Consider the following 22,515-nt stretch of genomic DNA (forward strand, 5'->3'; position numbering starts at 1 on the left):
TGATGCAACAGGCACGGCTGTACATCTGGAATGTGCTGTGACAGTACAATAAAATACAATTTACAGAAACAATACAGAATATACAGGTTGTAGCAGAACTGCATAATGATAGTAAAATCAATAAAGCATGCGTGAGCCATCAGTCTCATTGCATTGTAATGTAATGTTTGGTAGAGTGCTGGTTGTTCGGGGGGAAAAAGGATCTGAATCTGCTGGTTCTGCTGCAAATGTTCAGATATCCTCTTCAGGGTGGAAGGGGTTAAACAGGTTGTGACTGGGATGTCAGGAGTCCCTGATCATGCTCTGCGCAGACATCTACTGTGGGAAACGTGCTCAATGATGCTTTGGGTGGTTTTGACCACCTATTGTAGGGCTTGCAGTTCACACACACACACTAGAGCTCCCATACCACACTTGTGGTGGAGTTAAGTAGGATGCTTTTGAGGATGCAGCTAGTCAAAATCTCAGAGGGACAGATGAACCTCAAGGCACTTAATAATTTTAAGGCTTCTCAAGAGCTGAAGTAGATAGATTAGATAGATTAGATAGATTAGATAGATAGATAGATAGATAGATAGATAGATAGATAGATAGATAGATAGATAGATAGATAGATAGAGCGAGCACTTTATTGTCATTGCATAGTACAGGTACACAGCAATGAAATGCAGTTTGGCATTTACCAGAAGTGCAAAAAACATATGTACAGTCAATAAATATAAAGGCTATAACAGTGCAGAAATGTGTGGACATTGTTGAGAAGTACAGGTAAATGGTTCTAAGGCTATGGCATTAAAAAATAAATGTGCAGAAATAAGAAGATTCTCAGAGATGTGAACTTCCAGGAACTTTTTTGTTAATGAGTGTGTAAATTGGAGGCATAACCCAAACCACGATCCAACTCACCCCGACATTTTTTCCACGTCTTGTCTGGTTTCCATGGAGACTTTAGACCAATCGTAAGCGAATCCTCTTGAATGGGTGTGGCCTCGATCAGAAATCGTTTCGCTACGACATCAGATTGTTCAGTGCTGAGTGGGTCTCAGGTTGCTGCTCCTCGTCTACGGGGTTCGGGAGCTGAACTGCCGTGTGTGCGCTCACTTAGGTTTCAAGAGCGCTGGACACATACTTCACTGGTAAGTGACCTTCTTTCTTGGCGTTTCGTTTACATTCAGTATTTTTGAAATAGTTTTAGATTTAATTTAGCTAATATCTGGGGCACACGAAAGCATGGGTTATGACCCGTACTACGCTCCAGCGAGGTATCAGAAATACTTTTGCGAATAGTGTGTGTAGTTTCACCGCGATTTTTTTTTACTTTCTTCCCGCTAAAACGATGTCATTGTTCATTTTTCTTTAAGTAAAAAAAACCCCTACATATTAAACTGATGTATTTTTCACGAACACACTGCCTCTGTGTATACCGGCGATACTTTACTATAGTATGCTCAGATAGTACACACTCAAAAACGGCACCCTAGCGTACTAAAGAGTATGTGTAGCGCAGACTCTAGTCCATACCAAGCCCTCTAAGAATGTTAAGGATATTTAGATAATATGTAATTATCTATATATAAATGTACACATCTATACTATATCTATAAAAGACACTACTTTGTCCTTTAGGTTAATTCATGATTTAATGTAATAAACGTAATGCTGAGTAAACAGAGTGTGCACTATGTAGTACGGTAGTAGTAGTACTCTTGTTTAAATGGGCTATTTGTGAGTGAGCAAATATTTTCTTATGTACTAGCTTTTACATGTCTGATGATGTTTAAAACATAAGTATGCTCTTAATTTATTTATTTTTTGCACTTTTAAAAAACATTAAAACCTGGCACAGGGCAGGTTTGGTGCTTTGAGAGGCAGCTGGGGGAGGATGTGGACTTTGAGTGCAGGATTTCATTGCTTTTAAATCTATAGCATTACAACACTAAAACAAATGTACAAAGAGTCCTTGGGTGGTGTATTAGGACACTGTGTGTGTGTGTGTGTGTGTGTGTGTGTGTGTGTGTGTGTGTGTGTGTGTGTACAGATGACCCAGAGCCAAAGAAGCTTACTTTTTTTTTTTTTTTTTTTTTTCAATTTTGTCTTAAAGACTCTGCCCTTTCTGATATCAGCATTTCTGTGTAGACAGAAGTCTTCTCGAAGTCTGATTTTCTGCCTTATCATGTGCAAACATTTAGAATGTTTATTACCATGGCTAAAACCTCTATGGTTCATCATATAATAACTTTCACTCATTTGCATTTAGGAACTGCCACAGATCTCTTTGGCCTTATTTAAGTTTTGTATTTTACCTAAGATACTTGTTTAATACTAGAATTGTTGAGTACTAAACATGCTTGTTTACTATTTCTCTGGACATCAGGCTTTGCTTGTACTCAGCTTGTATTTTGTTCACCGAGGCCTGTATTCCTTTGAATTGCTTAAATTTGACCTTATAAAACACTCCTCATTTGGACGTTTTAGTGAGCCGTAGTTTGATATGGACTGATAAGGTTTGGTGTGTCAGGTCAGACCAATTTAACGAGTTCAACACTTTGACTGTAATGCAGCTCTTTTTACGTTGTGTATACTTGAACCCTTTTGTGTATAGTGCCCAGTTAAAGCTGATCTATCATCTAATATTTTCACATATAAACATACGTAAAGAAACAAAAAGAAAATAGAAATAGTAGATAATTTTAGACAGATAGTCTTGAATTTTACCTAATACAGAAACCAATATTGTTTACATTTTTGTTTTTGTTTTTTTAAATCAAAAATTAAAAAATTGAATAAAGAAGAATCCTAACAAAAGAATCATCACTTTACATATGACCTTTTTCAGTAAATAAAAATGTATTACTTTAGTTTTAATTCCAGTCTTTGGCATTTGTTGGACCACAGAAACAACACAGAATTTAATTTCTTAAATTAACCACACCAAATTTTTTATTTGTTTATGCTTTTGGCCATCCCTAATGTTTGTTTATTAATTTATTTATTTTACTTCCAAAGGTCCAGTAAAAGGTTCTTTTTTTTTTTACCTATTGCAATTCTACACAGGACCAAATTTATTAATTAATCCAGTAATCTATTTTTGTAACATTGGCGATATTTCAGCATAGACGAAATACACTATACAGCAAAAGTTTGATGATTGATGAATGTTTATGTACAATGTAGGACATTAAAATATCAATCTGTTCCTGTCATATTGGCAGCAACCTAAAGAAATGTCTCATATACGTAAAAAAAATGACTGTAGTAGTTATAATAATATAGGTACTGTACATTGAGAAGTTCTATGTATTTGTTTTATGCCACAGCACTGTTTATCTCTCATTCAGATTTTTAGGAAGGTTCTGACCGCCGTTCCTATAAAACAAGTAACGGGTTTATAATAATGTATAGATAATGTATAGACTCATTGTTATATGAAAAACTTTCACATTGACTTGTATGATAAAAGACATGCCCTCTGAGTGAGATTGTTGGCTTTAGTTACACTCCCTCATGCATTTTCACTCTCTCCCTCTCTCGCTTGTAAATTAGCAACAATAGCCACTTGTAGCTGTGTAAGAAAGGATTCCTATTTAGTTGTATTTCCATGCTTCACCACTAGAGGCAGATATACAGTTTACCACGCAATGACAAGCTACCCGTGACATCACAGTACACCATCCAAGAGTATAAAAGGCCAGAACACCGAGCAGCGGTCGTCATTGACCAGTGGCCATTCGACTCGTGCAACCTGTCACTCAGCACTGATCATTCAGCAGTGGCCCTTCAGTATGCATTCTGCATCATGCAACCCACCGAACAGCAGCTAGCAGAAGACAGCAAGAATCACCTCAAATACAATCAATTTTATACCCAGTAAAGTAGAGTGTTCTGAATCCTGTATCGTGTTTTTACTGACGCGCTGGGGCTAGTACAATCCCCTGATCGGCGCATACCAGATAGTGAGAATCCTTATATGGTCCTTCGAACCGGATAGGAAAACTTCCTAACAAGCTGTGAGTGTAGAAGGAAGAACATGGTAGTTTTCACATTCCTTTGAGTGTTCAGCTGTTCTGTAATGTATAAGCAAATGCAGCAAAATGACACTAGTGGCTGGCTTCACATGTCTCAGAGAATACTCGTTGGTAATTGTTCTATGATAGAAAAAAAGCAATAAATCGGTTGAATGGCAATTGGATTTCAGTATGACCAAATTGTAAGAAAAGAAGGTGCTTTTTGTATGAAGACGTTTATTATAAATCTTTGTAAGGAGTCTTCTGTGTTTTGGTGCTGGATAGGTAAAAAATGTTAGCCGGTTTCTACAACATTAAGCAAATAAAAAAAAGGCTGAAATCACATTCTTTATTAAACAGTATATGTTAGCATTGATAAATTGCTGAGGAATCATGCTGAGGTTAGTGACCGTATCACACCACCTGTCATTTTATCCTGATGGAAATTTTCCTATAAAGGCACCTGTTGTCATGTTTTACCCTTCACACGATTTACAGGTCACACAATATCTTATTGAGAATGTTGCCCCTCATACCTGAAGTGTGATATTCTGATGTATACACTTCCAGCAGTGTTAATATGATCTGTTAAAAACAGTAATGATCATTGGGAAAAGTGAACAGCAGGGTTAAAATTAATTCAATATTTTTTTATTTATATAGCGAATATTGTCTCAAAGCAGATTTACACAGACAACGTGGTCATAAAGAATGAATAAGATTGTTTTTTATAAGTGTTATTTTGTCCTTAATGAGCGAGGCAGTGGCGACTGTGGCAAGAAAAAACTCCCTGAGATGGCATAAGGAAGAAACCTTGAGAGGAACCAGACTCAAGAGGGAACATGTCTGGGTGGCCCCCAGTGTCCATTTATTACAGCTAAATGATGCTGAGGTGTGCAGTGTTGGTCATCAGATGTCAGTGTGGCAGACTATTGACATTAAGTACAATCCAAATCCGCCGTCAAAGCTCCTGTGTTACTCCGTAATTTCATAGATCCCCAGGCCGTAAATGTGAAACATCCCTAGCTGCACAGACTGACCGCCAGTGGACGAGAACACCATCCATCACTGGTACCTCAGGAACATGTTTAACTCGACCGAGAGAAAGATATGGATTACTGAGTATCCTCATTGTTGTGTAGAAGTGCAGTTGGAGACTCCTGCAAAACTGGCTATGGCAGCAAAACTAAAAGGGAGAGCCAGAAGGTAACACTGACGTAAGGGATCTCTGGGATAAGAGACAGCCCCCCCCCACACCACAGTCAACAAATCTGCAGTCAAATATCCCAGTTCACCGAACACTTTATATCCATGATCCCTCCAGATCTTCTCCTTTCCCCTAGGATCTAAACCTACAGATAAAAGGCTTGACTAAATAAATATGTTTTTAACCTCGACTTGAACACTGAGACTGTGTCTGTGTCCGAACACTAATTGAAAGGTTGTTCTATAACTGTGGCGCTTTGAAAGAGAAATATCTGCCCCAAGATGTAGTCCTTATTTGAGGTACCAACAAATAGCCTGCACCTTTTGATCTAAGTAGGCATGATGGATCATAATGGTACAGAAGTTCACTCAGATTTTATAATTAAACCATGGTGTGCTAATGCATAAATGGTTGGTCCAGGCAAGATTCAAGAAGATCATTGAAAGCTTTTAAAGTCCTTAAAGATTTTATTTTTTTGATGATCAGCCATCATCATCTACTTAATACTTTTTCACAGTTTGCATAGGAATTAGTAATCATATAAATGTAAAGTAACCGTCTGATCCTGAAGAGATTTCATATCTTCTAGCTATATCTTTCAGCCCTGTTGAAAATGAAGTTTTTGCTTTGGCTGCATTAAAACTGTGCATGATTAATGTTGTATGTATGTTTTCAAAATATGTGCTAGCATCAAGCATGCAACTATGCTAATAGATGATTGCAAGTCATTTTGCACTTAGTGTATAGTCGTACACAGTATAGGTCAGACTGTATATGCTGTATACAACGCTGGATGTCTCTGCAATGTGTTGTTTAAATACAGAAATATTAAGGCATTTGGAAAACTGTCTCTCTTTTTTTTTTTTCAGCTCACCAGTGCAATGCATCACCTCAGACACTGCAAAGGTTTTGCCCATGTTTTATTTCCCATCGCTCCAAGGTATGCCTAAGGATATGTACTGCAATTAAACTATCCAGCCTCTGGTCATTGGCATGGTTATGCAAGAAATCACTTTTTTCCGTTGGCATGGCTTAGTTACTCAGTTACCTGGGTTTATGATTGTTTAGAGTTCCAGGAGTCTTTACTGATTACGTTTTTTGGTTTTCTGCAGGTTTGTGCAATAAAAAATTACTATGCTTAAATTATGTTAAATGCTTAATGCTCCATATACACTCTTTGTTTTATTAAAAAGGCCACATACTTCTGTTTCTGCAGGCAGCTGAAGAGCTTCATCCCTGCTGTATCTGTTTGGTCACAATGTCTCGCTCGACATTCAGGGAGCAGTAACCAACACCAGAACTACTCCAGATTCAAAGGATCGAGGATCAGATATGCATTAACTGGCCTGGTCACTGGAACTGGAGCAGTACTAGCTTATGGACTTGTTCACAATAAGGTAAAGCAGACTTAAAAGCAGTATTGACTACAAGACTGAAATACATGTGAAATATATAAAATACAATTCTTAAAGGTATTAAAAATGCCTTGCAATATATTGCAAAGAAGCTTGATGCTTCCGTGACTATAAATCCTTTAGGAAAGTTATAGATAATTCCTCTAGTACTTCACTAATAAGACACAGCCTAATGTATACAAAAAAAGGTCCACTACAATTCTAATAAGGAACCAGCTGATAAGGAAGAAATAGTTGGCACATTGTGTAAAATGTAAATAAAAGAATGACAATTAACCTAATTAGTGGCAAAATGTTCCTCCAGCTGTTTCTTTTTTAGTAACGCTTACCATTTCAGCTTTTTCTTGCCCCTGTCCCAACTTGACATGTTGCAGCTATTAAATAAAAAATTTTCCTACTGTAAATAATATATGGGTTTATTAGATTTACAAATACGCTTTTTTTACTTACATTTTACATTAACTTTTTTTCTAATTATTAATGTTGTATTATTCGTTCATCTACAGTAAGCAAGTTGTCTTGGTGGGGGGCCATGTTCTGGATTAATTGCAGGGCACCATACACACACACTCTCACCCCTGGGCACAATTTCTATTTGCCAGTCTGTCTAGCAGCAAGGTAAAGAGTTGGAGGGGAGCCAGAACATTTTTCTTTGCGAGAAATAAAGTCGGATCTGCAAGGGGAAAAAAGTCCAAATTGGGCAAAGAAGATTCCATATGAATCTTCTCCTCTGGCCTCACTGTTTTCTCCCCGTTCCTCTATTTTTTCATTCCATGTGTAGTTAATTCGACTAAATAAAGATTAGCTAAAAGCTAAAAAAAAAAAAAAAACGGCTACAAATTTTACTAATACAGGGGAATAGAGTATGTGTACATTCTGACTGTGTGGATTTTTAATTTTTTTGTATTTGAATTACTCGAGTTAATCAAGGAATCGTTTCAGTTGGTTTGAAAGAGGCAGATGTAGAGGACAGAGGGGTATGGAGACGGATGATTCGCTGTGGCGACCCCTAATGGGAGAAGCCGAAAGAAGAAGAACCGTTTCAGCCCTTGAATAAACAATCGGTGCCACCCAGATGAGTCCGGTTCCTGTCAAGGTTTCTTCCTTATACCATCTCAGGGAGTGCTTGCTCATTAGGGATAAACTTATAAGGAACTAACTGATAAGTAATAAACCGAAACATTCAAAGTTTATAACCTTTTTATCTCTGCTTTGGATTAATGTTTAATGTCCAAATGAAATGGAATTGAATTGAATAGTAAAATAGATGAGTAGTCCTGAGATTCAAACCCAAAACACTAAACAGGAGTTTAACAGGAGTTTTTTTGCACTCGATTACTGAACCCTAGGTACTGTTTTTGTGCAGAAATAGCTGTTATTTGCCCGATTGTGCTGCTGGTTCTCATTCCAGTGCTACTTAACCTAAAGGCAAATAGTTCTTCATTTGTTTCCGATGTGAACGTGTCTAATGTGAAAGGTATGACAGGGTGTGGGGCCAATACACTCCTCGAGATATTGTTCTATAAATTCTGCACATGGTGTGTTCAAAAAAAACTTTCAGAGACTCGGTTTCAATGTATATGAAATATGTGATATTACAAGAGTTAAATGCAGCCTGAAATTGATTCTTTTTTCTTTTCTTTTCTTTTTTATAAACTTTGTGGTGATGTGTTTAATTTTATTCTATTCTCAAGTATCAATTGCTATAACATTTTATTTTGTAATAAATCTGCCATCACTATAATTAGAATACAGCTTGTACTGAATATACTGTGAAAATGACTGTCCTTAATACTAATTTTATCCAAACAGGTTCAAGATCACAGCAAAGGTTTTCCTAAATAGCTTTCTTTCTGTTTGAAGTTCTAATTCTAATAGTAATCCATTCACACAAATAAAGTAACTAGAAGAAGCAGACTTGGCGTCAAAGGCATTCTGTCGACACCATCGGCATTGAATTCTATTTGTTTAAGTAACGCATGAACAAATAATTTTTGCTTGTATGTGTCACTTGGCCTCGATAAGGACACCGTTAGCCGTAAATCTAAATCCTGTTCATAATAGATATGCATATTTGAATAGTTTTTCTGATAACAGGTCATAAGACCTTGCATTTTATGTCAAAGGGATTTAACATATACAAACAAAAAGATGGTATTTAGGCTTCTGAAATCCAGAGATGATTTAAATACAGATTCGTGTTTTCTTTATTAAGACTTCATTGGAACTTTATACAGATGGGATTTCTAGTTTAATGTTTTTATATAGGTTTACTGAAATCATTTATAAGGCAGAAATATAATGAGCCACAGTGACTTTTTGCACAACCTCTTTGTTGCTAAATCATTATAAAGAACACTTGAAATGCTACTGTACTATAAAAAAGTGTAAACAAAAAGAACCAAAAATAATGAACCATGAGGACTTGATGATATATTAATCTATTTATGAAAACAAAATATTAGAATAGTGAAAAGTTTATTATTTTTCATGTATTACATTTATTTCTTATTCTTTTGGATGTAAAGAGAATTTAATTTTTATCTAATAGACTGTCAGAAAGTTGTCAGAAAGAAATCTCACTGTCCTTAAATTAGTTATCTTGTTATGATTTATAAGCAAATGAAAGGACATTATAAAGATGATAAGAGATTAAAATGCTGTAGTTGATCTGTCTGCCTGCTAAATAAGAACTGAAACAGTGCTTTTGACATGCTTTTTAATCTCTTGATGCATTGAGCGACGTGTCCTTCTGTCAAAGCGGAACTTGGATGTTGCCAAATCCTTTGTCATGGTCTGACAAATTAGAAGGAGGCATACAAAAAAAAACAACTTTACTCTCATAGTTAAGAACTCTTTGGTTAAATGTTTTTATTTTATTTAATTAACTGGTCAGAATAAAACGTTTTATAAAACCCTGTAGCATATTTTGACACTTCTTGAGCTAGACAATACTCTACTGCAGTAGGATCATAACTAATAAAAGTCTACTGAGACATGTGTACTTTCTGTCAAAGCTGTGACATGATGTCAAATCATTTCTCATTCTGTCTTTGTTTTTAATTCATTTGTCTAGGCCGAGCAGGCGGAGATACCGGTGACTCAGGCCAACTCTCTACCAGTTTACAGCCAAGAAGAAGTTACAAAACATTGTTCCATTGAAAAGGGTGTGTGGGTCACTTACAAAGGAGAAGTTTATGATATTACTGACTTTGTGACTGTCCATCCTGGAGGTGACAAAATCCTTCTAGCCGCAGGAAAAGCTTTAGAACCCTTTTGGGCACTTTATGGCGTTCACGAACAGGAACATGTTTTGGAAATTCTGTCTGAGTATAAAATTGGCATTCTTCGAGCAGAGGACAGCAAAAAGGACGACATTAAATCTGCAGATCCTTATTCTACTGACCCTACACGTCATCCTGCTCTAATTGTGAATAGTGTGAAACCCTTTAATGCTGAACCACCACCAGCCATTCTTACTGACAATTATATCACCCCTTCTGACATCTTTTTCAAGCGAAACCACCTTCCTGTTCCCCATATAGATCCTAAAACATACAGGCTAGAAATTGAGGGCCTACCTGGTGGTACTGTATCTCTGACTTTGGACGATCTTAAGACTCTTTTTCCTAAACGTACATTAACAGCAACCATCCAATGTGCTGGGAACCGACGTTCAGAGATGAACAAAGTAAAGCAGGTTAAAGGTCTAAACTGGGGAATTGCAGCAATCAGTAATGCTAAATGGTCAGGTGCATATCTAAGAGATGTTCTATACCATTATGGCTTTAGTCCAGAGGTGGCAGCTAAAGCACTGCATGTGCAGTTTGAAGGTTTAGATGTGGATGTCACTGGTACACCATATGGAGCATCAATCCCAATAAACAAGGCTATGAGTGAAGAGGGTGATGTCCTGTTAGCATACAAAATGAATGGAGAGGATCTCCCCGCAGATCATGGTTTCCCTGTTCGGGCCATTGTTCCGGGAGTTGTTGGAGCCAGAAACATCAAATGGCTTGGCAAAATAGTCATTAGCGAAGAGGAAAGTCAGAGTCACTGGCAGCAGAATGATTATAAAGGCTTTTCACCAGGCACTGATTGGGACACAGTGGATTTTAAATCAGCTCCTGCTATCCAGGAACTTCCCGTACAGTCAGCCATCACAAATCTGGCAGATGGATCCTCAATAGACAGAGACATGGATAAAGTGACAGTTAAAGGATACGCCTGGAGCGGTGGAGGAAGGGAGGTGGTGAGGGTCGACGTGTCATTGGATGGAGGAAAAACATGGCATGTGGCCAAACTTCAGAGCAGTGAAGAAATAGAATCTTCTGCACCTTCTCCTCCACCTGGTCGAGCTTGGGCCTGGAAACTTTGGGAAATAGAAATTCCATTACCAGAAGGTATGGAATCGACAGAGCTCGAGGTTGTTTGCAAAGCGGTCGATAGTAGTTACAATACCCAACCCGACTCTGTGGCACCTATTTGGAACTTGAGAGGAGTTCTTACCAACGCTTGGCATCAAGTCAGAGTGAAAGTAAAATGAGGATTTGAATGGAAACCCAGAGAAGTGAAACGTTAATCCGGAAAACTAATGTTCTATCATGGCAGCCTAAAGTTTGGATTCAGTCTACAGTATTAGCATTGTTCAATGACCACAAAACTGGTTAAGATTGAGGTTTTGAGTTTACAACTTTGCATTCGCAACAACTCAAAACTAGGTATTTGTTTTACCTCCTGCCGCTTTTTTCAGCTTCTCTTTCTTAGTCACATGTGTTTGTACAAATGGGAATTTTGCACCCAATATTTAATTTTTATTCAGTGCAAGCAGGCTAGATTTGCTTAGAAGAATAAAAAGTGAACAATTATGGTCATGGGCAAGTGACAGGATCGTTCTGGGTTCGGGTTCTGACACTGCCAACAGCTGCTGTTGGGCCTTTTAACTAAATCCTTCTGAGTTATAGTTGAATGGCATTCAGCTTTACTTCTAAATCATGTTTTCGAATAAAATACATAGTTAGGTGAATTTGAACATTTTTGCCGAATAAGGTAATTGATATTTTTTTGTACATATCTTTGTTGTAAAAGTTGAATACAATTAGGAACTGCATAAAAATATGCATCTTTTCTCTTTATAGATTGGTACACTTTACACATTTTCCCTATAGAGCATATGCTTTATAGCTGAAAATGTGGATACCTGACCATCACACCTATATGTTAGCCATAAGTTCTAAAATCTTTTACCATAGATAAATCCTATTTTGTAGCATTAGGATTTCTGAAGGTCCAAACCTGTTACGGCGTGACAGTATCCCTAGGCGAGGTCCATAAAGACATGGTTTGTCATGGTTGGAGTGAGTGAACTAGTGAGCCCTGACCTCAAACCTCAAAGAGTGGAGAACATTTCAACAGCAAAAGAGAAACTGAACTGGATATACAGCATGCACGTGGGTAAAAAGGTCGTGTCTACAAATGAGCCCAAAAATATCGAATGTTTGGGTTGATCATAAAAACCAAATGTAAATTTTAATTTCGGATTAGGTTTTTGTGTCGTCTGTGCCAGCACTCGCTATTATTGTTCAAACATTAGACCACTTGAATTCCGAATGGGGTTTTCTTCCTCGGCGTACCAAGTGCCAGGATGATTACTTGTCGAGGTCACATTTGAAAATGGAAACATTTCTAGTTGCTTTCTATCATCACAGATAGCTCGAGAAACAACCTCACTTATGTTTATAGTAGAAAAGTAGCTATTTAGTTGACGCTTGTCATTTGCTGATGACTGAGTGAAGAACATTTTCCGAATATTTTCACCACTAATGCAAGCAAAAGTCATGCTGTACATCTGTTTGTCTGCCTGCTACTTTGTTTTTATTCATTGATGTCACTATGTTGATTTAGTGTATTATATACAATACTGTGCAAAAGGCTTATTATTAAGGAACGCTATAAAGGTTAGAAGCACTATTTCAATTTTTTTTAATCACACAGTACATTACACAAAAATAAAGAGCAGCACTGAACCAAACGAAATCACTTTTTTGTGTGACAACCTTTTTTTTTGTGTCTTTTTTTTTCTTGTGTCAACGTCTTTATAAAGCTTTTAAGATCTTTTTATATAGTCTCCGACTGTCACACATGCTTCTGCAGGGAATTTTCAGAAAATTCCATCTTTTTTTTTTTCTTCGTAACATTTCATTTTGACCGGAAAATGTATTTATGAAAAAAGTTATTTTTTTATTTTTTTGATGGACTAAATAATGCAATCACAAAATATTAAAATAAACATCTATTCTACAGGATATGTGATCCGTTAACTGTTCTTCACAACTGGATACCTATTTGCATTTCTTTGTCCTACAAGGCTCAGTATTAGACAGGTCTTCACTTTTTCACTTACTAAATGTATATTTTTGTTTGCAATAAAAGTAGCAGTATTTCAGGCAAATGAATTGTGATGATTAGAGTTTTATAAGGCACATTTATAGAGTACCTTAGCATTGTTAAATTCTCCTTTTCTGACAGGACAGAAAATACATTATCATTTCTACAGGAGAGGCTCATTCAGTGGGAATGTCAAATAAATCAATTTTATTTTTATTCAATAAAAATAAAAAAAGCTTTCATTTTGGGAAATTGTCTATAATGAGGTGTTTATTCAACATTTATATGACAAATAAATAAAAATTTGAATTGTAATTGCAAATCTATGTGGTATAAAATCACTTTCTGCAGTGCCCTTATAATCAAATAAAGCACTTTATGTTGGGCTGAATCACACCACCGCATCACGGATTCCTTTTCTGTAATGGGCACAACCTCATATTTCCTTCCACATGTCACATCATTGACAAATTTTATTGATTTTAAAAATAATCTATTAAAAACTTTTTTTAGGGAACCTTTCAGGTAAATTCCTAAACAAAACACCAAAACAATACCTTCACCAATTATACCATTTCCTTATACCGTTATACCTATATTTGAATAATTAATATATTTATTATGGTTAAAAGGTTGCTGCTCAAGACTGTGGAATCTATATCCCAGATTATAACGGAGGAACCAGGTAGAGTATTTTACCCCCCCCAATCAGGTCATTTGCAGGGCACAATTCACAGCTAGTGGCAATTTAGCAAAGCATCTGACAACATACATGGCTTTGGGGAGGAAACCAGAGAACCATGAATAAAATATTACATAATTTAAAATGTACCTTATAGGTGACGTTCGAAGAGTAATTATTTTTTTGTTAATGAACAACTATCATTTTCCTTTATTTTTAAATACAAATTAATATTTGTATTACATTTCTTTAGGTTTAGTCACATTATTACTATTATACAGATATTACTATACACATGTATGCAGAGATTTTGTGTTAATCTGCCTTGTTGAGATTAACAGATATTTGCATTTGGTGCTGGTTTGGACCACATACAGACAAAACAGTCATTACACACCTGAAGCTTAACTCAAAAATTTATTGCGCATCACTCAGTCAGAAGAAAATGGAATGTGTGGGACAGTAAGAATGGAGGGACAGTACCATTAAGCACTGCACCAGGTTTTTTGTAAACTTAACAGACAAACCAATACAAAGAAGAAAGCAAGATGATGCTCCCTAGGCTAGTGTAACTTCAAAATCTATGATGAGATGTGCATACTAGAGATTCGGGTGTGAGAAATATACTTAATATTCCTCTCCCTCTTCCTCTCCTTCTCCTTCAACGGAATCAACACCAACTTCCTCGTAATCTTTCTCCAGGGCAGCCATGTCCTCTCTGGCCTCGGAGAACTCTCCCTCCTCCATGCCCTCTCCTACATACCAGTGCACGAAGGCACGCTTAGCATACATCAGGTCAAATTTGTGATCAAGCCTGGCCCAAGCCTCTGCAATCGCTGTGGTGTTGCTAAGCATGCACACAGCCCTCTGGACCTTGGCGAGATCTCCGCCAGGAACCACTGTTGGTGGCTGGTAGTTGATGCCAACTTTAAAGCCAGTTGGGCACCAGTCCACAAACTGGATGGTGCGCTTGGTCTTAATGGTTGCAATGGCAGCGTTGACGTCTTTAGGTACAACGTCACCACGGTACAGCAAGCAGCAGGCCATGTATTTGCCATGACGTGGATCACATTTGACCATCTGATTGGCTGGCTCAAAGCAAGCGTTAGTGATTTCAGCCACTGAAAGCTGCTCATGGTAAGCTTTCTCAGCTGAGATCACTGGGGCATAGGTGGCCAGAGGGAAGTGGATACGGGGGTAGGGCACCAAGTTGGTCTGGAACTCTGTCAGATCAACGTTCAGGGCACCATCAAACCGGAGGGAGGCAGTGATCGAGGACACAATCTGACTGATCAGCCTGTTAAGGTTTGTGTAGGTGGGACGCTCAATGTCGAGGTTTCTACGACAGATGTCATAGATGGCCTCATTATCCACCATGAAAGCACAGTCAGAGTGCTCGAGAGTTGTGTGAGTGGTCAGGATGGAGTTGTAAGGCTCGACCACAGCGGTGGACACTTGTGGAGCTGGGTAGATGGAGAACTCCAGCTTGGATTTCTTGCCATAGTCAACAGACAGACGCTCCATCAGCAAGGAGGTAAAACCAGAGCCAGTTCCACCTCCAAAGCTGTGGAAGACCAGGAAGCCCTGCAGTCCAGTGCACTGGTCAGCCTGTGGTGAAGAAACAATGAAACGATGGTTAAATTGAATAACCATGTAGGTTTGAAAAAAAAAAACAACAACTGTTAAAAAGTTCCAGCTTCTCACCAGCTTGCGGATTCTGTCAAGCACCAGGTCGATGATCTCCTTGCCAATTGTGTAATGACCACGTGCATAGTTGTTGGCTGCATCCTCCTTTCCGGTGATCAGTTGCTCAGGGTGGAAAAGCTGGCGGTAAGTGCCAGTGCGAACCTCATCTGAGGAACAAGATATGAAGCAGCAACTTTCAAATGTATTTCTCAACTGAAGGACTAAAAAGGAATGGAGCCCCAACTATTGCTTACCGATCACAGTGGGCTCCAGATCCACAAACACTGCCCTGGGTACGTGCTTGCCAGCTCCTGTCTCGCTAAAGAAGGTGTTAAAGGAATCGTCACCTCCACCGATTGTCTTGTCACTAGGCATCTGTCCATCAGGCTGAATACCGTGCTCAAGGCAGTACAACTCCCAGCAGGCATTTCCAATCTGGACACCAGCCTGGCCAACGTGGATAGAGATACACTCACGCTGCAAATAGAGAAAAAAAGTATTACTATTGGAGTAAAGGTAAATACATTCAACCACTTATTAAGAAAAGAGTCAACATAAGCAATGCTCTTAAGACACACCACACCTTAAAAACTGGCAAATGAATTGGAAAAAAAGCACACCGCATGCCCACAAAAGCCACACCCTTTTTATTCTATGCATGCGGTATTTCAGAAATAAGTCTGTTGCGCATTTTAAAATGTATTTTACATGATATTATATGATTTTGTCAGAATACATTTATTATAAATGTTCATTACACTCTGGTGCTGATTAATGTCGAAACCATTTGTGTTCTTTTTAAATCGTGATGATCATATTGTTCAGCACAGAGCCCCAGAGACACTCTAACCCTTAAGTATCAACAATTTTATATATATATATATATATATATACCTTTTTACTAAATGCACAAATGCAATCTGGAAACTGAAGCAGCACCAGAGTGTGATGGTGATGCAGTTACAGGAGAAATGGGTCTAAGCTCGAGAAAGGCAGGCGTGGGTCCCTCAATATGCCGCAGAGGGCTGGTCTAGCCTAGATCACGCCACTCATCCCCCCTCCCTTCCTCTCTCCCTCTTTTTCCACAATCTGCTCTCTCCTTTTTATCTTCTCCTCCCCCCAGCCTCTCCATCTTTGACTCCACCCGGCTGTGACTGTGGGATTTGCATTTCCTTGCAGAATCCTGTCGTTGCCTGGCAACAGGACTTCATATTCAAATGAACAGATCAGTGTTCATGTCTAAATATGTAAAATCTCACATCCCAGTAGAATTTGTTTCGAGGATAAAACACAATGCATGAATCCCCAAAAGACAAGGACTCCCACTATATGCCATCTGTTTAATCACAGAGAGCCTCTGTCTTTCTTACCCTTAAGACCCCCTTATATGCTCAGCGGGGTGACAGGGCGATCACCGCCACTCTTATAAGCACAAAGGCTGATCAGATTTACATGCAAATCTCCTGACAGAGGAACCAGGAACACCACCATTATGGGCTTTGCATAACAATCGACCAGTGTTCTTCACACCAATCAAATGTAGATTGGAGTTAGCATAAAATCTCCGGCCATTTCACAGTCAAATACTGTGCCCCCTCCTCCCCCCCTTAGCAAACCCTGTTCTATTTCTCATGAATACTCGTATGTTTATGTAAAACCAATGCTCTTTGGCAGTCCCGGCTCAGTGCCGTGTCCAGAGCGGCTTCATGTGGACGACTTGACGGCTGCAGCCAAGACCGGAGAGACAAAGGCGCGAAGCACGCGCCGATTCGAGACCAGGATTTCGCCCACGTCAGCGCGGAGACGGCAGGAAAGAAAATGGTTGTAAATCCGATTACACCAGTCGGATAATCGTTTACTTAATGCGAACGTTAAGTCAATATATCACATTTTGCTCCTATTAGTAGTTTTACACTTTCCTCTTTGGAAGCCTCTAACCGTTATAGCCGACTGGTTCCCGCGCCCGCCAAGCCCTCGAGGAGCATCAGCACCAGCTCTGTCTATATTCCCTTTTCTTTTTACAATTACAACAAAAACAAACATCTTCCACATAACGCGCACAACTTTTCAAAAATACGTCCGTTATCTTCCGTTTTTATGGCGAATACAAAAGCTTTTGTCTAATTCACGTAACCTGTTAAAACATAAGTAACAACCGACCGTAAATAAAATTGTAGTTGTGTTACAAATATTCTGTGAGATTACTTACCATTTTGATAAATATGACAAGGGTTCGTCAGGGAGGTTCGTTACCGTTACCGACCTTCAAGAGTCGAGATAGTAACCGCGGTAAGAGTCCTGAGTGCGCCCCCTTTAATAATAGTCTATGACGCTAAAGGGGAGGAGCTTATGCAAAATTCACCGTGCACGGGTTGCCAGATTGTCACGTTCATAACCCGTTTTTTGTCTGCAATTCGTCCGGTTTTTAAATGAGGCCCTTGGTCGTGATCTTAAACGATACATAATGTAATATGCTCAGGACAGACTGATTTTTTTTGGCACTGCAACCAAAGACTGTGAGAAAATGTGGGATAATTTGCTTATTAAATTGTAATACTTGATCCACTGAAAAGGACGGCACAGGATACCTCAAAACGTACAGAACAAGTCCAAACACAATGGTGTCTATGGTGGCACAAAAAAAACCCTTGTTATCTTATGGTCACTTTAAAAAATGATTCTGTTTACGCAAGAATCTACGCTCTAATTTCAGTCTGAATAGAAGTCATTTTCTTTAATCATTGATCTTAGAGTATATAAACTGACATGTATATCAAATTAGCACAAGGTATTTTATAGAATTCAGCCGAAGTTTTGTTGAGTCTTTCTTGCACATTTTGATATGTATGAATACTTCTGCAATCATAAATAAATAAAGAATGGGGCCATTGAGGCCACTGTGACCGCGCAAGGTGCTTTAAATACACAATTAATGTCGAGAAACCACAATATGGCAACCCAGTGATCCGTTTATTGTAAGACAAGGTGTTTAAGAATGCTTTAAAATGAAGATCTTAATTATTAAACGTGTTTATTTCTTTCCTACGCGCAACTACACTTTAATGATTATTGTATTATTGTAGATTATTGTAGATTATTATAAACATGCAAAAATAACCCATTCATTCGACCAAAATAATCTAATTTTTGATTCACTCTACACGTACATGGGAGTGTTAAGAACCTGTAATTATTATAAACAATGTAATTCGCTTGTTATTTCTATTCCAGTTTTACAAACGCTACAGCCTGTTATTATACATTTTATTTTTGATTGTAATAATCGTATATTAAATTGGACAGTCAATTAAATACTGTTAGGACATGACGTGAATCCCATTTTAACGTTTTCTACACTTTTGAGAATGTCAATCAGATTTTTATTTAATTCGATGGCCGATTAAATGTTATTATTTAGTGGATTTGGAAAGGTTCAGACGTGTTCATCGGGAACTGCTGAGAAGAGGCGGGTCACGTGACGCACTGCAGCTCCGTGACGTCAGCGCGCTGCAGCAAAATTTCAGACAAAGAAGGGCGGCGGCGATCGGACATGAGCGACATGATAACTCTCCTAAACACACACCTGCCTGGGTTTAAGGCATTCTTAATGCTGAATGGTTTTGTGAAAAATACTGTAGATTTTTACTACAGTGGCTGTTTGTGGTTGTATTGCATAACTTTGATTATTGTCTTTAAAGAGTAACAGATTGGTGAATAATTCACCCCCGCAAACACACCGGGTTGATTTACCGACTGGACCAATAAATATATAATTTAACGGGTACTTTAATCGGACATAAGTGATTTAGTCCTGGCACTCCAGTGCAAACAAAATAAATATATGTGAAAGAGACCTATAGTACATAACAACAGACATTTTTAATCTATCTATCTATCTATCTATCTATCTATCTATCTATCTATCTATCTATCTATCTATCTGTCTGTCTGTCTGTCTGTCTGTCTGTCTGTCTGTCTGTCTGTCTGTCTGTCTGTCTGTCTGTCTGTCTATCTATCTATCTATCTATCTATCTATCTATCTATCTATCTATCTATCTATATACTAGATAGATAGATAGATAGATAGATAGATAGATAGATAGATAGATAGATAGATAGATAGATAGATAGATTTGACATGTCTATCTATTCAATCTATTATATATATTATATAATTATTATTTATATATATATATATATATATATATATATATATATATATATATATATATATATATATATATATATATATAATGCGTACATTTTCATTCTTAGCTAGCGTGACATTTTCATTATTTTATTACGTCAAACATTTATACACATTAATAAATTAATTTATGAGCATTAACTGAAATAATATTACGATAACGATGAAAAACGGACTTTTCTTTTACTGCGTCTAAATGCCACACCGTCGCCTCAGGATGCGTCTCATCTGTGCGCATGCGCGTGTCCCTCTCCTCCAGCTGCGCTCCGACGCTCGACCCCGCAATTCCACGCATGCGCGTCAGGGATCTGCCTATTGGCGCTGCGAGCCGTTGTCCAGCAGAGGCGAGTCAACCGTCCGTCACTCTGAAGCTCCGACAGCATCTGCAGTAAAGACAACAAAATGGTGAGTCTTCTGTTTAATTTCTGGTTCGAGTTTGTGCGTAAAAACATTTTTTTATTTTTATTTAAAAGTATAGGAATGTGGTTTAATAAATGAAGGATGTGCTCTCATGTGAGCTATTGTGAAGAATAATTGATTTGGTCGCACAGCAGGGTGGAGTCAGGCTGAAGAAAACCGTTATTGTTCTTACAGACAAAGGATTTCAGAGCAATTATTAGTATGTATGTATATAACAGAGCAAACACATTTTAGCATTGTGAATTAAATCTGATTTGTTTATAGGTGAAAAAATATTTATCATATTCTGTTATCAGATAGGTGGCACTTGGCCTTAGCATGTGGTTCTATTGGGACTGGTTTATCTGAATTTAATAATAATAATGATAAGATTAAATATATATATATATATATATATATATATATATATATATATATATATATATATATATATATATATATATATATATATATATATATATTTAAATCAGTCACTTTCTCTCCACAGCGTGAGTGTATCTCTATCCACGTTGGCCAGGCTGGTGTCCAGATTGGAAATGCCTGCTGGGAGTTGTACTGCCTTGAGCACGGTATTCAGCCTGATGGACAGATGCCTAGTGACAAGACCATTGGTGGAGGTGACGATTCCTTCAACACCTTCTTTAGTGAGACAGGAGCTGGCAAGCACGTACCCAGGGCAGTGTTTGTGGATCTGGAGCCCACTGTGATCGGTAAGCAATGGTTTGTGACTTCATTCCTTTTTAGTCCTTCAGTTGAGAAATAAATTTGAAAGTTGCTGCTTCATCATCATTTTTATCTTGTTCCTCAGATGAGGTTCGCACTGGCACTTACCGCCAGCTTTTCCACCCTGAGCAACTGATCACCGGAAAGGAGGATGCAGCCAACAACTATGCACGTGGTCATTACACAATTGGCAAGGAGATCATCGACCTGGTGCTTGACAGAATCCGCAAGCTGGTGAGAAGCTGGAACTTTTTAACAGTTGTTGTTTTTTTTTCAAACCTACATCATGTTACTCAATTTAACCATCGTTTCATTGTTTCTTCACTACAGGCTGACCAGTGCACTGGACTGCAGGGCTTTCTGGTCTTCCACAGCTTTGGAGGTGGAACTGGCTCTGGTTTTACCTCCTTGCTGATGGAGCGTCTGTCTGTTGACTATGGCAAAAAGTCCAAGCTGGAGTTCTCCATCTACCCAGCTCCACAAGTGTCCACCGCTGTGGTCGAGCCTTACAACTCCATCCTGACCACTCACACCACTCTTGAGCACTCTGACTGTGCTTTCATGGTGGATAATGAGGCCATCTATGACATCTGTCGTAGAAACCTCGACATTGAGCGTCCCACCTACACAAACCTTAACAGGTTAATCGGTCAGATTGTGTCCTCGATCACTGCCTCCCTCCGGTTTGATGGTGCCCTGAACGTTGATCTGACAGAGTTCCAGACCAACTTGGTGCCCTACCCCCGTATTCACTTCCCTCTGGCCACCTATGCCCCAGTGATCTCAGCTGAGAAAGCTTACCATGAGCAGCTTTCAGTGGCTGAAATCACTAACGCTTGCTTTGAGCCAGCCAATCAGATGGTCAAATGTGATCCACGTCATGGCAAATACATGGCCTGCTGCTTGTTGTACCGTGGTGATGTTGTACCTAAAGACGTCAACGCTGCCATTGCAACCATTAAGACCAAGCGCACCATCCAGTTTGTGGACTGGTGCCCAACTGGCTTTAAAGTTGGCATCAACTACCAGCCACCAACAGTGGTTCCTGGCGGAGATCTCGCCAAGGTCCAGAGGGCTGTGTGTATGCTTAGCAACACCACAGCGATTGCAGAGGCTTGGGCCAGGCTTGATCACAAATTTGACCTGATGTATGCTAAGCGTGCCTTCGTGCACTGGTATGTAGGAGAGGGCATGGAGGAGGGAGAGTTCTCCGAGGCCAGAGAGGACATGGCTGCCCTGGAGAAAGATTACGAGGAAGTTGGTGTTGATTCTGTTGAAGGAGAAGGAGAGGAAGAGGGAGAGGAATATTAGATTTCCCATATTTATTACAGTGTGTAGAAGTCTTAATACAGTATGTCATTCCATGTTAGAACTGTCAAATATCCTCCAGACTGTGTTTTACTAGCAGTATGATGTGGTACCAGAACAAGTATTAACAGTACAGCTGGTTTAAGGTTCTCTGTAGCCCTGAAATGCTTAAACTGAATTACAATGAAGGTCATTATGGTCATTCTGTCTTTGTGTAATTGACAACCCAATAAACCTTTTAAAATAATTAATGATACTTTGCATTATTCATATTGTGTACTGTTCTGTTGCCAATTTATTTTTGTTTAGTTTTTTGTTTTATAGAGATGATTGTTTAGAATGTAAAGCAAAATTTTTTTTACATCCTGCCTATTTTAATTTTTACCTTGATGTCAGACAGAAAGATTCTTCTAATATCAATTTTGCTCTCATAGAAAATAGTCCTAGAAAATTAGCTTCTCTAGCCTGAGGTAAAC

General features: G+C 38.5%; 3 protein-coding genes across 7 annotated transcripts; 2 read left to right on the forward strand and 1 right to left on the reverse strand.

Annotated features, from left to right (window-relative positions):
* Positions 1-1,023: 1,023 nt before the first annotated feature.
* Positions 1,024-12,931, forward strand: suox (sulfite oxidase). Of its 3 annotated transcripts, none has more exons than XR_014532242.1 (5): positions 1,024-1,136; positions 6,081-6,151; positions 6,428-6,608; positions 9,703-11,977; positions 12,022-12,931. XR_014532242.1 is itself a non-coding variant. In XM_083534172.1 (5 exons), the coding sequence occupies exons 3-5, from the start codon at positions 6,093-6,095 to the stop codon at positions 11,170-11,172; spliced, it is 1,710 nt and encodes a 569-aa protein (XP_083390298.1). In that variant the 5' UTR covers positions 1,026-3,077; positions 3,379-3,564; positions 4,006-6,092; the 3' UTR covers positions 11,173-12,931. The 3 variants fall into 3 exon arrangements, 2 of the variants coding, with proteins under 2 accessions (XP_083390298.1, XP_083390299.1); XM_083534172.1 differs by adding an exon at positions 3,379-3,564 and having other exon boundaries at positions 1,026-3,077; positions 4,006-6,151; positions 9,703-12,931; XM_083534173.1 differs by having other exon boundaries at positions 1,026-1,136; positions 9,703-12,931.
* A 1,162-nt stretch (positions 12,932-14,093) lies between these two features.
* Positions 14,094-17,729, reverse strand: LOC310721952 (tubulin alpha-1B chain). 2 transcript variants are annotated; one of them, XM_083534219.1, is made up of 4 exons: positions 17,591-17,729; positions 15,636-15,858; positions 15,400-15,548; positions 14,094-15,303 (listed from the first exon to the last, which is right to left on the reverse strand). In XM_083534219.1, exons 1-4 carry the CDS (start codon positions 17,591-17,593, stop codon positions 14,323-14,325), a joined length of 1,356 nt encoding a protein of 451 aa, XP_083390345.1. In that variant the 5' UTR covers positions 17,594-17,729; the 3' UTR covers positions 14,094-14,322. The 2 variants fall into 2 exon arrangements, with proteins under 2 accessions (XP_083390345.1, XP_083390344.1); XM_083534218.1 differs by having other exon boundaries at positions 14,094-15,548; positions 17,591-17,726.
* Positions 17,730-19,852: 2,123 nt separating this feature from the next.
* LOC310721953 (tubulin alpha-1A chain) lies at positions 19,853-22,286 on the forward strand. 2 transcript variants are annotated; one of them, XM_083534221.1, is made up of 4 exons: positions 19,853-19,993; positions 20,496-20,718; positions 20,817-20,965; positions 21,062-22,286. In XM_083534221.1, the coding sequence occupies exons 1-4, from the start codon at positions 19,991-19,993 to the stop codon at positions 22,040-22,042; spliced, it is 1,356 nt and encodes a 451-aa protein (XP_083390347.1). In that variant the 5' UTR covers positions 19,853-19,990; the 3' UTR covers positions 22,043-22,286. The 2 variants fall into 2 exon arrangements, with proteins under 2 accessions (XP_083390347.1, XP_083390346.1); XM_083534220.1 differs by having other exon boundaries at positions 19,866-19,993; positions 20,817-22,286.
* The last annotated feature ends 229 nt before the right edge of the window (positions 22,287-22,515 follow it).

Source organism: Silurus aristotelis (assembly GCF_946808225.1).
Source record: "Silurus aristotelis genome assembly, chromosome: 28".
NCBI classification, from domain to species: Eukaryota; Metazoa; Chordata; class Actinopteri; order Siluriformes; family Siluridae; genus Silurus; species Silurus aristotelis.

Coding starts and splice junctions, on each gene's coding strand:
- suox (XM_083534172.1), top strand. CDS start 6,093: ATGCATCACCTCAGACACTGCAAAGGTTTTGCCCATGTTTTATTTCCC. Junction 6,152..6,427: donor TTATTTCCCATCGCTCCAAG/GTATGCCTAAGG, acceptor CTGTTTCTGCAG/GCAGCTGAAGAGCTTCATCC. Junction 6,609..9,702: donor ATGGACTTGTTCACAATAAG/GTAAAGCAGACT, acceptor TCATTTGTCTAG/GCCGAGCAGGCGGAGATACC.
- LOC310721953 (XM_083534220.1), top strand. Junction 20,719..20,816: donor TCTGGAGCCCACTGTGATCG/GTAAGCAATGGT, acceptor CTTGTTCCTCAG/ATGAGGTTCGCACTGGCACT.
- LOC310721952 (XM_083534218.1), bottom strand. Junction 15,549..15,635: donor TCTGGAGCCCACTGTGATCG/GTAAGCAATAGT, acceptor CTTGTTCCTCAG/ATGAGGTTCGCACTGGCACT.